General features: G+C 30.8%; 2 protein-coding genes across 2 annotated transcripts; one reads left to right on the top strand and one right to left on the bottom strand.

The window, feature by feature from the left end:
- Positions 1 to 2,357: 2,357 nt before the first annotated feature.
- Positions 2,358 to 8,089, bottom strand: LOC123301767 (succinate dehydrogenase [ubiquinone] flavoprotein subunit, mitochondrial). The gene is made up of 5 exons (XM_044884661.1): positions 7,942 to 8,089; positions 5,462 to 5,891; positions 4,434 to 5,398; positions 4,214 to 4,358; positions 2,358 to 3,652 (listed from the first exon to the last, which is right to left on the bottom strand). The coding sequence occupies exons 1-5, from the start codon at positions 7,996 to 7,998 to the stop codon at positions 3,261 to 3,263; spliced, it is 1,989 nt and encodes a 662-aa protein (XP_044740596.1). The 5' UTR covers positions 7,999 to 8,089; the 3' UTR covers positions 2,358 to 3,260.
- An 877-nt stretch (positions 8,090 to 8,966) lies between these two features.
- LOC123301766 (actin-related protein 5) lies at positions 8,967 to 11,982 on the top strand. The gene is made up of 5 exons (XM_044884660.1): positions 8,967 to 9,137; positions 9,203 to 9,538; positions 10,025 to 10,993; positions 11,209 to 11,553; positions 11,666 to 11,982. The coding sequence occupies exons 1-5, from the start codon at positions 9,017 to 9,019 to the stop codon at positions 11,947 to 11,949; spliced, it is 2,055 nt and encodes a 684-aa protein (XP_044740595.1). The 5' UTR covers positions 8,967 to 9,016; the 3' UTR covers positions 11,950 to 11,982.
- The last annotated feature ends 1,200 nt before the right edge of the window (positions 11,983 to 13,182 follow it).

Consider the following 13,182-nt stretch of genomic DNA (forward strand, 5'->3'; position numbering starts at 1 on the left):
CACTTTGCGTGTATCAAATTTACTTTTAAGTTCCAACTTCGTTCGTGTTTATAACTTATTATTGTTATTCGAGTTCATATAACGAGATTTACCCATGGAATCTACGATTAACGAATCCAATGCTTCGATCTCTTCAATCAATCTCTTGAATTCCCGAATTCAAATTTTTCTTTTCCTTATCTTAATAATAATAAACAATAGAAGGGCCGAGGAGTATTGAAATCAGGAAGCTGGCAGGCTACGCAAAAATCCCACAACTTCTCTGTCGGTATTGATATCAGAATAGTTAGGTTCAAAATTTCGGATCCAAATATTGTATAAATGGCTCCCTGTAGAGTTCCACAGGTACAAATAACCGAAGATATGAAGATATTAGCTCAGTCTCTAAAAGATCATCAAGCAGTCTCATCCGAGGATAGTTAAATGGTTTAGCTATAGATATGGAAAACTTAGCCAATCACATGTGCTCCGTGCGCCGAATAGGACACTTGGATTGACACCATCTCGTGCCAGAGAGACCGATTCTGTTCTTCTTTGCAACAGAGAAGACTCTTTTTCAAATTCTTGATCTTAATCTCGATGTAGGCTTCTACAGGTGCGAATAACAGAAGATATGAAGATGTTCTCTATTCTATTCTATGAAGTCTATCTCGTGCCAGAGAGACTGCTATTTTGTTCTCCTTTACAACACAAGAGACTCTTTCTCAAATTCTTGCTCTTAATCTCAATTCATCGAATGTTCGTAGTCTCAATTGATTATCAATGCGTACCATGATTTAGATACGGAGTCCTAAAAACCTAAACTGATAACATTTTTATTTTTAAACTTTTGTTTATGTTTAATAAACATGGAAGCGAATGTTACAAAATCATCTTTTCGTTTTTATAACTTTGAACTGCAGTAACATATAAACAATTTTTTTTTTTATATTGATTTTTTAGACCCGTGTTTTATTTTTATTGATAATCGTATGCAAGGATTGGATGTGCCAACTGATATATTTTAAAATTTATTAACTAATTAATTGTTAAGACGACTTACTTACATATTTTAAGAAATTATCAAAATTTATGTGTTATCTATCAAAAGAGTTCATATGAAAGGTTATCATCAAAAAAATAGAACGTTTCACCGGATTACTTTTCTTGATACATCACACACGCAGACGATTACAAATTTTTTTTTAAATTTGAAATACTTTCTTCTAAACGGGAGGTCTTTATCATGTCTGTAGTACGTAATTAAGGAAATTTGAAACTAACATTTGGCATTAAAGTCCAAAATAATATTTGTCATATTTTAGCAATTAACATTGAAAAATAATTTGCTAATTTTAGACCTGTTTTTGTTTTTGAAAATGTATTTTGCGAACTAAGTAAAATGATAAACAAGAGATAATTATTGATAATTAAAAATTTTTGACATCGAAACAAAAACAAAACGAAATCAAATCGTTGCTCGCATTGAAACTACACTTGGGTTTGTTTTAATCTTTGCGATTATATTTTAAGAAAATTTTATTATCCTCAATCGATCAGTGTTTAATTGAATGCATGCAATTGCTCTGAAGATTATTTAGAATTGTATCCAAAACTAGTAATCAAATCATTTTAGCGAATTAACCCGCCAGCACACGCGTTATGTAATTTTGGTTACGCTCGATTTAAAACATAAATAATTTTCATTTTTTAAATGGTATACATGGTTGAAACTTTTCTATCTACATATAATTTTATCTATTTTCGAATTATGAATTTTTCTCTCAGAAATAATATACAAAATAACAATTTCAATACGAAAAAACATTTTGGGTAAAACTTTTCAGTCCGTGTTTGCCATACATACAGACCTTAATCCTGTAAGTCTTCCGTATTTTCATCTAATTTACGAAAAACGTACAAAGGACTAAAAACAAAAGTTCCAAATTTGAAAATATATCAATTAAAAAACTAATCTAAAGTAATAAATTGTTTATATTCTTAATTTAAAAGAATTACAAAAAGTTGTTTTTTAAAACGCTTACACCAAAAAAAAAAAAACAAAAAAATGAATAAAAATAATATAATAATAATTAATAATATATTGCTGATTTTATTTTTTACTATTAAAAATACTATTTTATTTTATATCAAACAAAAATAATACATTTTTGTGTTGTGTGTGGTTCTCAAAATGTTTTTTTTATACCTCTTTTCAGATCAAATCTGTTTTTTTTACAACAAATCACTTATTTAAATATAATTAATTAATCACAAATAATTAAAATTATGAATTCATTATTGCTAAATGAAAATAAATAATTAAGAATTAATTAAAATATAATTTTTTTTTATAATTCATTGATTAAAATTCAATCATTAGCGTTATAAAAAGAAAGATTGGGGGAAACAAAACATTGCGACAAATAACTTAAAAAACATTTTCAAAGTGAGGTAGGAAGGATATCAAAACTAGCGTGACGTTATAAATACAAGTTAGTAAATTGACGAGTATAAATTTTCACAGAAGAAAAATAGTTTGTTGAAGGCCAGGCGCAAGTTTAAAGATGACCAAAAACTTTATGAAAAATCCATATTTCATGGGCTACCCTGTATTTTTATAGTTGTATCAGAAAATTTGTTCTTAACCCTTCAGAAGTGTTAAGCAGAGAAATTCTCTTACGCTGTGCGAGTTTTTCTCTTCATTTTAGTAAAGTCATTCATTTTAAAAATGAATTTACCCCGTGAAATAATGTTACTTGGTCTTCGAAATCATAGTAATTTCGCCACAAGTTTCAATTTCCTAGCGCAAAATTTGCGTCAACTTGTGCCCGGCCTTAACAATTCCCATTTAAGAAAATCTATACCCGTTAGTTTTGAGGTTAAAGAATTTTCAATAAATAAAATTGTAATACATTTAAAAAAAAGACAGTAGGCGTTTTATTTTTGAAATTTTAAAAAATCATTTTCAATAAACGGCAAGGATCCCAATAATATTAAATATCCAAAGAAATCGTTACGTTTCAAACTCCTGATCTTAATATTTGTATCTCCTTTTTTTCAAAAATTTTATGTGCGTATTGAGCTAGAACTTTGGAGAGTAATCAAATCGAATATCATCGAACATAATTGAATTTGAACTATTATTGAGATCCTAATTAGAAACTCAAGAAAATTAAATGGTTTCAAAAAAAGAAAGAATCAATTTTTACCAAAAAAATAAAAGTTTGAGAGAAAATTTGTGACATAATTTTAAAATAAAAAAATTTGAATTACATTTTTTAATAAGATCGTATTGCTGGTGGTACTGACGCACATTCAGCAGCATCCAATGTTTCATCAATAACTGGTCGATATTTAATTTCGACTTTACCTGTGTCCGGATTCATGTATGATAATGTATGTTTACGCCAATGTTGTTCTAATGGTACCTTTTGTTGACCTTCCAATGGTTTACTATAATCGTATTCATCGATACGTACTTTATAATCTTCACGGGCATGTGCACCACGTGATTCTTTACGATTTTCAGCGCTAACAATTGTTTGCATTGCATTTAACATTAGATTTTGTAATTCTAATGATTCAACTAAATCGGAATTCCATTTTAAACCACGATCGGATACTTTAAGATCACTTAATTGGCCATAAATATCATCCATTTTGCGGCAACCTATAATAAATTGAAGGTATTAATTCTGGATAAAAATAACAGAAGAAAAAACTTGGTGGGAATGGAAGAATATTAAAATATGGTAGAAGATCTTGTGCAATCAAGACGTCATATTACAAGAAATCAAGTTTGATTGATTTGAATAAGCAAAATTTTTTGTGAAAATGGGGCCAACCGATGACACTGAATAACATGTACGCATATTCCTAGAAAAACCCTACAATAACATTTTCTGTTTGACCGCTATGTGCGTATGTCTGTCTATCAGAGCATCGTAGCTTCTAAACGGGTGAACCAATTTTGAATTTTTTGTTTTGTTTGAAAGGTAATTTGATGGAAAGTGTTCTTAGCTATATTTCAAGCGCGAGTTTAGAATTTCGCACCCGACACAACTAAAAAAGAGGCGATGATCAAAATCGGTTCAGTTTGTAGAATGCTATAAGTAAAAAGGTAATTTAATGAAGAATGTTCTTAGTTATGTCACAAGTGCGAGTTTAGGGTTCCGTACACGAAGCATGGTCGGGGGGTTTTATTAAATTTCACTAATGGTTAGATATTTACCCTCTTGTAATGTTTCCGCAGTCCTGAACACAGCAGCATGCGCTTGCATATTCTTTTGCATGTTCAATCGTAGAGCAGCTGTTGAGATGCTTCCATTTGCATGACGAATTTTATCTAAATTAGCCACTGAAGCTTCTCCAGCATTCTATAAATTCGTAATATTAAATATTTAAAAAGTTTGAAAAAATATTTTGATCAATTGTTATTTTAAAATACTAACCTGACTTAAATCACTAATCCGTTCGCCTGGTTTATTTTCTTCGGCAATTGTTTTAGCACAAGCCCGACCAAAGACAACTAAATCCAACAAAGAATTAGCTCCTAAACGATTTGCTCCATGTACACTGGAACTAGCTGCTTCACCACAAGCATACAATCCATTTATAACATGATCATTACCCTGCGAATCAATTGTAAGTACTTGTCCCTTATAATTTGTTGGAACACCACCCATATTATAATGTACAGTCGGTAAGACAGGAATTGGTTCACGGGTGACATCAACTCCAGCAAAAATCATAGCAGTTTCAGAGATACCCGGTAAACGATTGGCTAATTGTTCTGCAGGTAAGTGATGCAATTGTAAGTAAACGTGATCTTTTTCTGGTCCACAACCACGTCCTTCACGGATTTCAATAGTCATTGAACGTGAGACGACGTCACGTGATGCCAAATCTTTAGCAACTGGAGCATATCGTTCCATAAAACGTTCACCTTCTGAATTAACTAAATAACCACCTTCTCCACGGCAACCTTCTGTGATTAAACATCCAGCACCGTAGATACCAGTTGGGTGGAATTGAATGAATTCTAAATCTTGATTTGGTAGACCAGCACGGGTAACCATGGCTGTACCATCACCAGTACATGTGTGAGCTGATGTACATGAGAAGTAGGCTCGGCCATAACCTCCTGTTGCCAATACTGTGTTCTTGGCATGGAATCGATGGATTGTTCCATCTTCAATGCAAAGTGCGATCACGCCAACACATTCATTACCTTCCATTAGTAAATCAAGTGCAAAATATTCAATGAAATAATTGCAATCGTATCGTAATGATTGACCGTATAAGGTGTGAAGAAGTGAATGTCCTGTACGATCAGCAACACAGCAACAACGATGAGCTTGTCCACCTTTGCCGAATTTCAAGGATTGACCACCAAAGGCTCGTTGGTAAATTTTTCCTGTAAAGAAAATATGAATTTTAGTTTTATAGTTTTGAAAAATTTGAAACTTAGTTTACTTACCATCAGTTGTTCGTGAAAATGGCATACCATAATTTTCTAATTCAATGACAGCCTTTGGTGCTTCACGTGTCATATAATGGATAGCATCTTGGTCTCCCAACCAATCTGAACCTTTAACGGTATCATACATATGCCATTGCCAATTATCACCTTCCATGTTACCCAACGCGGCATTAATACCACCTTGAGCAGCTACTGTATGTGATCGTGTCGGAAATAGTTTTGTAATTACAGCAGTCTTAAAACCTTCAGCGACCAAACCGAATGCGGCTCGTAAGCCAGCACCCCCAGCGCCCACAACAACAGCATCATACGTATGATCGATTACTGGATACGTGCTGGATACAGCATCTGCGTTCACTTTTGCATTACGTTTATCGATTGTAAAATGTAAATTACGTGCTCCAACCAAACCAGTCGTTAAGGATTTCTAGAGAAATAAAAAAATTTGTTTTTATTACTTTGGTATTTTTGGGCGGTGTCTAAAAGAAAAGTCTCTGACTATGGAATTTTTCGTAGAAGAAAAATATGTTAGGTAAATCTTGGTAATAGCCTCTCAATTTTCCACACACCTTTTGTTCCGAAAGAAGAAGGTCAAAAAAAAGAAAAGGGCAAATCAAAAATGTTTATCCTAAAAATTTCATAAATTCAACTAATTATGTCATAAACACCTACTCAGTACGTCTTCAGAAAAGGGCAGCGGTCCTAACCAGTCCCCTCCCCTTGGTACGCCCACTATTTGCAACCGTTCTGTAATTATTGTCAAATTTTACGTCTGGACCCAGATCCATAACAAAATCATTTCAAATCTTATAATTCACTTATTTCTTATGAATAAATTAAAAGAATTAATTTGATTGACAGGGTCAATTTTAATTCAATTATTATTAATTGTTTTTATTAAATAATTAATTAGTTTATATTAATTTAATTTTCACAGCTATGTTAATACAATACAAGCTACAGTGCTTCCATCTGAACATCCGGAACTAACTTAAAGATCTCTATAAGTAAAAACTGAATTAAGGCTCTTTTTAATAAATTTTAATAAGCTGATCGATTTCTTTAAATATTTTAAGTCCTTGTAACACAATCTCCATTAAAGATTCTGTAGAATCTCAAAGTTATCTGCGATATAGATATTTAGTAGTTCTCTCGAAAAGACTGATTATTTTTATCTTTTTCGTTTATTTCCTCGCCAATTTTGAACAGAAATCAAAGAAAATAACTTAGCGTTTAAACAAAATAGCACTGTTTCTTTTATCAATATCTTACGAAAACTTAACTCATTAAAATGACAGCCTTAAAATTTCTTTAATTTAACGCTTTTTCAAGTTAAAAATTCTAGCATGAAAATTTTTTTGTTTCCCTTGAACTGTAACCTACTCGTACTTGATTGTGTTTATTAAATTAAAATGGTTGTTACATTTAAGGTCTTTGGGTCAACGCACCTTTATATATGTTTACAAAAAGACAAAGAAGGTAGGGAAAAGGGGACACCGATTAAAATAAAAATCATGCAATGCAAATGCAAAAAATTTTCTCAAGAATAAAAACATACTAGACTTATTTACAATTATGATTATCTTTGATTTTGTTTACAATTAGTAATAAACGATTCAAAGGTCATAATGGAAATTCCAACGTTTTTTATCATAAATATTAAAAATTATTATTTTTTTTACCAATTTTTTCAAATTAATTAAAAACAGTGATTATTTACTTTCTAAAAAAGTTATAAAATAATTTTGATTCGCTCAAAATTATTTTAAATTTATTTCAAAAAATTCGTATGGAATGCAATTAATATAAAATTCATAAAAAAAAATCAATTCATTAAAAAATAAATCGACATAATTATCTGATTACGTAAATATCATAAATTACCACTGCCAAGGATATTATTTTAAAAATAATTCTATAGAATTAAGAAGAAATAAATTTATTGCACGAATATGACTAAAAGTAAATAGGAATTTTCCATGAAATTGAAAGTTTTTGTCAAAAATCATACAATTTTCATATAAATTTCTTTATCATTTTTTTGTGGGTAATTATCATAAATTAAATAATAAACATTTTATTAGGCGTAAATTTTGATAAACGTCAATAGCTATAGAAAAATATAGAATTATCTTCGACGTAAAAGAATTTCGTTTACGTATGTGATTGACATTACGAAACAATTTACCACCCTTCTCTTTTTTCGATTATAATAACAAAAAAAATTATTTTAAAAATAAATGAATTATGTTAGTAAAAAAATCATATTGTTAGTCATTTATTAGGGAGAAAAATATTGATTAAAATAGGAAAATTTGATTAATTTTCACCGGTGGTGAAAGTGATATGTTCTCTATATATACGTTATGTATTTAGGTGCAAATATACACCTATAATATTATTATGTAACTCAGTGACAATATTTAGAAGACATTTTTTTATAATTATTATAATAAATAAATGATAAAAATCTTTACCAATTTAAGTGCTGAATTATTATGTAAAATTGTCGATAATTTTAATATTCCACTCATGATGAAGCTTTTTACTCGCACCAAAAGTTGAAATACAATTTCACATTTAACACACAGTCACACAAATACTACTTGAAAACTACTACTTATAACGCCACCAAGTTATAAGTATTGGGACTAGATATATAAACATATGACTATCACTAATCATCCATCTATTGCCTATTTTGTGAACTAAAATTATAAAATTATACAGGAAATGATAAATTAATTATAATTACATATTTTGTATTATTTTACAATTTAATTTAAGCAATGACTATAAAAATATTTCTAAAATAATATTCTTTATCTTTTATTAAATTTATAAAACTTCATAAAACTTGCATTAAGTTACTAAATGTAACCCGTTGAAAAACAAACGAAGCTCTGAAGTCCCTACTATAAATAAGTTTGACTACCATTGCATACGAATCCCGGCAAACAGATTCAAAATATTAGATCATTTAGTTATTTATTATTGATTATTATTTTGAATTAAATAATATACAAGACATTGGTTCGACCAGTAATAACCTATGGGAGTGAAAACTGGACACTCACTCACTCACTCACGGTGAAGATATTGTTAAGTTCATCAAATCCCAAAGACTCCGTTGGTTTGGGCACGTACAGAGAATGGAAGATGCCACGATGCCGAAGAAGATACTTAACGCCAAGATCTATGCTACCAGGAAGAGAGGAAGACCAAGGCTCAGATGGATGGACCAGGTGCTGAATGATTTGAGGAGTTTCGGTAGCGAACATCGAACTCTCAAGGAAATTATGTATTGTGATAACAATGATGACATTGCCATAGGCGTAACTAAAACCCTCCTTATAACTAATTGTTGAAAATAAATTTAATTTCTATTATTCTAAAAATGTTAGAAAACTTTCCAAACGTATTAGTAATGAAAATCGATTAAATTTTATTGAATTCGACCACCAGAGTTAAAGAAAGGCATTAAATCTTCCCCTAAGAGACGCCCATGAATGTTACCCCTTATACGTAACTTAGCGTACTAAATTTGAAACTATGGTTATGGAGGAAACTGAAAATTTAATAATTTTAAAAGATACAAAAGGTACTCCTGATATTGTTCAGGAATATTCTCCACAACTACGTGATTCAGGTGCAGCGATTGTTATCGATAATGGTTAGTTTTAATTTTCAGAAGGGAGTTTTTCTTTAATTAGAGGTTATAATAAACAAAATTTTTAGGATCATACCAATGCCGGGTTGGTTGGGCCTCATATCAAGAACCTAGTTTAATATTTAAAAATGTTGTTGCAAAACCGAGAAAAGATCGGAGTAAAAAAGACGTTCCGGAAGTACCACAAACACCGGTTACACAAGTTGGTAACGATATTACAAATATTGAGGCGGTACGATTTCAATTGAAAACACAATTCGATCGTAATATTGTTACACATTTTGAGGCACAAGAACAAATTTTGGATTATGTATTTTGTAAATTGGGTATAAATACGGAAAATTGTGTTCAACATCCGATTGTAATGACTGAAGCATTTTTAAATCCGAACTATTGCAGACAGTGTAAGTATAAAAATTTAACTTTAAGTTTGTTTGGGGCGTTTTCAGTTTTTCCAATGCCGCAATTTAACGTTAGTATTTGGTCAATTACTTGATTATGGCCATTTATAGTACAATTTTATTTCAAAATCCAAGAAATCGGATCTCTATATACAATATTTTTAACCGACTTCGAAACCAAAAAGGAGGAGGTTATCAATTCGACTGTATTTTTTTTTATTTTATGTTTGTTACCTCAGAACTGTCGACTGCGTTAACCGATTTTGATAATTCTTTATCTATTTGAAAGCTAGTGCTTCCCGTGTGGTCCCATTTCATTTTGGTCGAGTTCTGATAACAGTATCCATGAGAAAATCATAAAATTCTTAAATTTGCATTAAGTATGCACGACAAGAGGACGAATAACTCAATTATCAACTATCAAAATCAGTTCACCCAGTCGAAAGTTCTGAGGTAACAATTTTTACAGTTTACTTTTTTTAATTTCAGTGATGTCTGAATTATTATTCGAATGCTACAATATACCGGGTGTTACGTATGGAATTGACGCAAATTTTAGTTGTTATCAAAATAAAATCGATGATACTTGTCTAATAATTAATTGTGGATATCATACAACGCATATAGTCCCAGTTGTCGATGGTAACATAATCGCCGATAAAGTTCGTCGAATTAATGTCGGTGGTTTTCATATTGCATCATTTTTACATCGATTACTTCAATTAAAATACCCTGTACATGGTGCAGCGATTACTCTAAGTCGTATCGAAGAAATTTTACACAATTACTGTTTCATAGCCTGCGATTATTTGGCTGATTTAAAATTATGGATGGACATGGATTATTACGATGCGAATGTCAAGAAAATTCAATTACCTTTTACTGCACCCGTAATCACGCCAGGTTTAACGCAAGAGCAACAGAAAGAACGTAAAAAGGAATTAGCACGACGTTTAATGGAAATAAATGCCCGTAAACGTGAGGAACGTTTAGCTGAAGACGAAGAATTATTAGAACAATTATTAAATGTCCAAGATATGTATGAAGATGGTAACGAGGATGAATATCGTCAAGCTTTAGATTCACACGAGCTACAAAATACCGAAGATTTATTAAAAACAATTAATTTAGTATCCCAACGGATAGAAAGGACCAAACAGAAAATTGTTGCGGCAAATACAGTAGATGATAATTTGGATGAGAAAACTCGAACCTCGAATGTAGGTAATTTGGGTCCTAGTACGAGTAAATCTGGACTACAACAACAGCCAATGGAAAGTGAAGACATAACAGCGTGGTTAAATGGGATTAAGAAAAAGAGACAAGATATTTTAGAAAAGAAATCGGCTAGAAAACAACGACGACAAGATATGGCGAAACGACGAACAGTTGCTGCACAAGAACGTATGCGAATTATATCACAACTTGCACGAAATGAAAAAGGAAATGATGATTTTGGTAAGTAATATTTTGAGTAAATTTTATTTTTTCGAGGAACAGAACCGCCTAGGTGTGAATAACACAGTCACGTTGGTACGAGAGGGATCGGCTCAAAGACCCCTAATAAACAAGATGCTTTGTAATTTACCGAATCAAGGAATAGTTACGGCAAGTCCACTTTGATTACGGGGACTTTCTAAATATTCTAAGTAAAAATGTGTTTCTATTTGCAGGTATGAGAGATGAAGATTGGGATGTGTATAAAACTATAAGTCGAGATGCAGGTGATTCAGACAGTGAAGCAGAAACAGAACGATTATTAGAATTAGAAGAAATAATTCGACAACATGAGCCGAATAATGCAAATGGTGAAAATCAATCAGCTGAAGCCCATCAATTACATTTGGGCGTTGAATTATTACGTGTACCTGAGCTATTATTTCAACCGTCAATGATCGGTTTAACTGAAGCTGGTATTGCAGAAACCGTTGATTACGTCTTCAAATTATTTGATCCAGCAACACAATTACTTTTAGCTAATAACGTATTTTTAACTGGAGGTTGCGCCTGTTTTCCCGGTAAGTCAAAATGGAAATTTTTTTATTCTTCCAAGAGATTTTTAAGTTGATTATAGTTTTTGTTGACAAAACTGTAAATTGTGCTCACCTCTAATTTATAAATTGATTTCAGGTATTCGAGAACGATTACAACGAGAATTACGTGAAATGCGACCATTTGAAACAAAATTTAATGTACATATAGCCAACAAACCAAATTTAGATGCATGGTATGGTGCTAGAAGTTGGGCTTCGTCATCTGAATTACCGTCGGTATTAGTAACACGAGCTGAATACGATGAAAAAGGTGGTGAATACCTGAAGAAACATTTTGCGGCGAATAGTTATTTTCCAACACCAGAAGTTGTTGTTGGTACAAGTACTATGGAAGTGCCAATTATGATGGAAGAAGTTTAAACGTAAAGATGCCAATTTTTTAAAATTATTATTTTTTTATATTAAAAATGGTTTGTAAACGTAAAGATTTTAAATAAAATTCCATTTTTTTTACTGGCTATAAATTTTTGTTGTTATTTTTTATTTATAACTTTTCAGACCAAATTTTCTAATCTATTGAGGAAATATTTCAAGTAACTCAGAGAGAATTGAAAATTAGCTTACCTCTTTCTTCTACAGTCTCTTTTCTTAGATCATTTTCTATATCATGTTTCCATTTCTTCGCAGGTCTTCCAAATACAGTTCTGAGTGACGATTAACCACTTTATTTTCTGTACTTTTTCATAGCGAACAGCTGTTTATTCTTTCTCATTCTTCAGGTATCATTTTCGTATACGTATCCGTAAATTTTCTAGAAAACTATTTTCTCACGTCACAGCATGCTGATGTTGATTAGGAGACTTGAATCTGGGTCAAATTTTATCATAATTATGGACACATACGGAATAAATTTCGTATATCTAAAGATAGTACGCGCACCAAAGGGGTAATTTTAGATTATTTTTACCCAACTTTGATCCACATATGAATGCTTTTCAAGATATGTTTCCATTGGGACATAGAAAGGAATAAAATTGATAAAATAATATGATTCAAAGAAAATTTTGATCTAAAAATGTTCACTCATATTTTTGTTCATTTTTTTTTGTTTCTGTTAACTAAGTTTTTATAATTTATATACAATATTTTTTTGTTCATTTTTAATGATATGAAGTATTAAAATACAATTTTTTTTATTTTTTATTCAATACAAATTTAAAGCAGCTATTATTTATTATTTATTTATAATAATATTGTTTATTAATGTTAGAATATTTTTTTGTATTCCTCTGATTTTTTTATTTTATTTTTATCTCATGATCATTCTAAAACACACACGATAGACTGACTGATACTGATACAGGGGGTAAGTTAGATATTTCTAGTATTTTTTATATCTACAAATCTCAAACACACGTGACGACGGTGATTTGGATGTTACAATATATTATTTTTTTGTTTATTTTTTTTTTTACTTTTTCACAATATTCTAACTAGTTTTATAAATTATGTGTGTTTTTTTAAGTAGTGTTTGGACTCAATAACTCTAATTCAAGAATGGGTCATTTCTCATTTCAACTCTTAATAATAAATCTCATACAAAAAGTAAAGCTTGGAGGGCAATACAATAAAATAAAATGTGCTGAAGATCCA

Source organism: Chrysoperla carnea, chromosome 5 (assembly GCF_905475395.1).
Source record: "Chrysoperla carnea chromosome 5, inChrCarn1.1, whole genome shotgun sequence".
NCBI classification, from domain to species: domain Eukaryota; kingdom Metazoa; phylum Arthropoda; class Insecta; order Neuroptera; family Chrysopidae; genus Chrysoperla; species Chrysoperla carnea.

Bases quoted from the DNA above. Each gene is read 5' to 3' on its own strand.
- LOC123301766 (XM_044884660.1), top strand. From the start codon at position 9,017: ATGGTTATGGAGGAAACTGAAAATTTAATAATTTTAAAAGATACAAAA. The intron at 9,138-9,202 runs GTTAGTTTTAAT...CAAAATTTTTAG, and splicing joins AGCGATTGTTATCGATAATG to GATCATACCAATGCCGGGTT. The intron at 9,539-10,024 runs GTAAGTATAAAA...TTTTAATTTCAG, and splicing joins TCCGAACTATTGCAGACAGT to TGATGTCTGAATTATTATTC.
- LOC123301767 (XM_044884661.1), bottom strand. From the start codon at position 7,998: ATGAGTGGAATATTAAAATTATCGACAATTTTACATAATAATTCAGCA. The intron at 5,892-7,941 runs GTAAAGATTTTT...TTATTTCTCTAG, and splicing joins ATAATTCAGCACTTAAATTG to AAATCCTTAACGACTGGTTT. The intron at 3,653-4,213 runs GTAAATATCTAA...AATTTATTATAG, and splicing joins TGCGGAAACATTACAAGAGG to GTTGCCGCAAAATGGATGAT.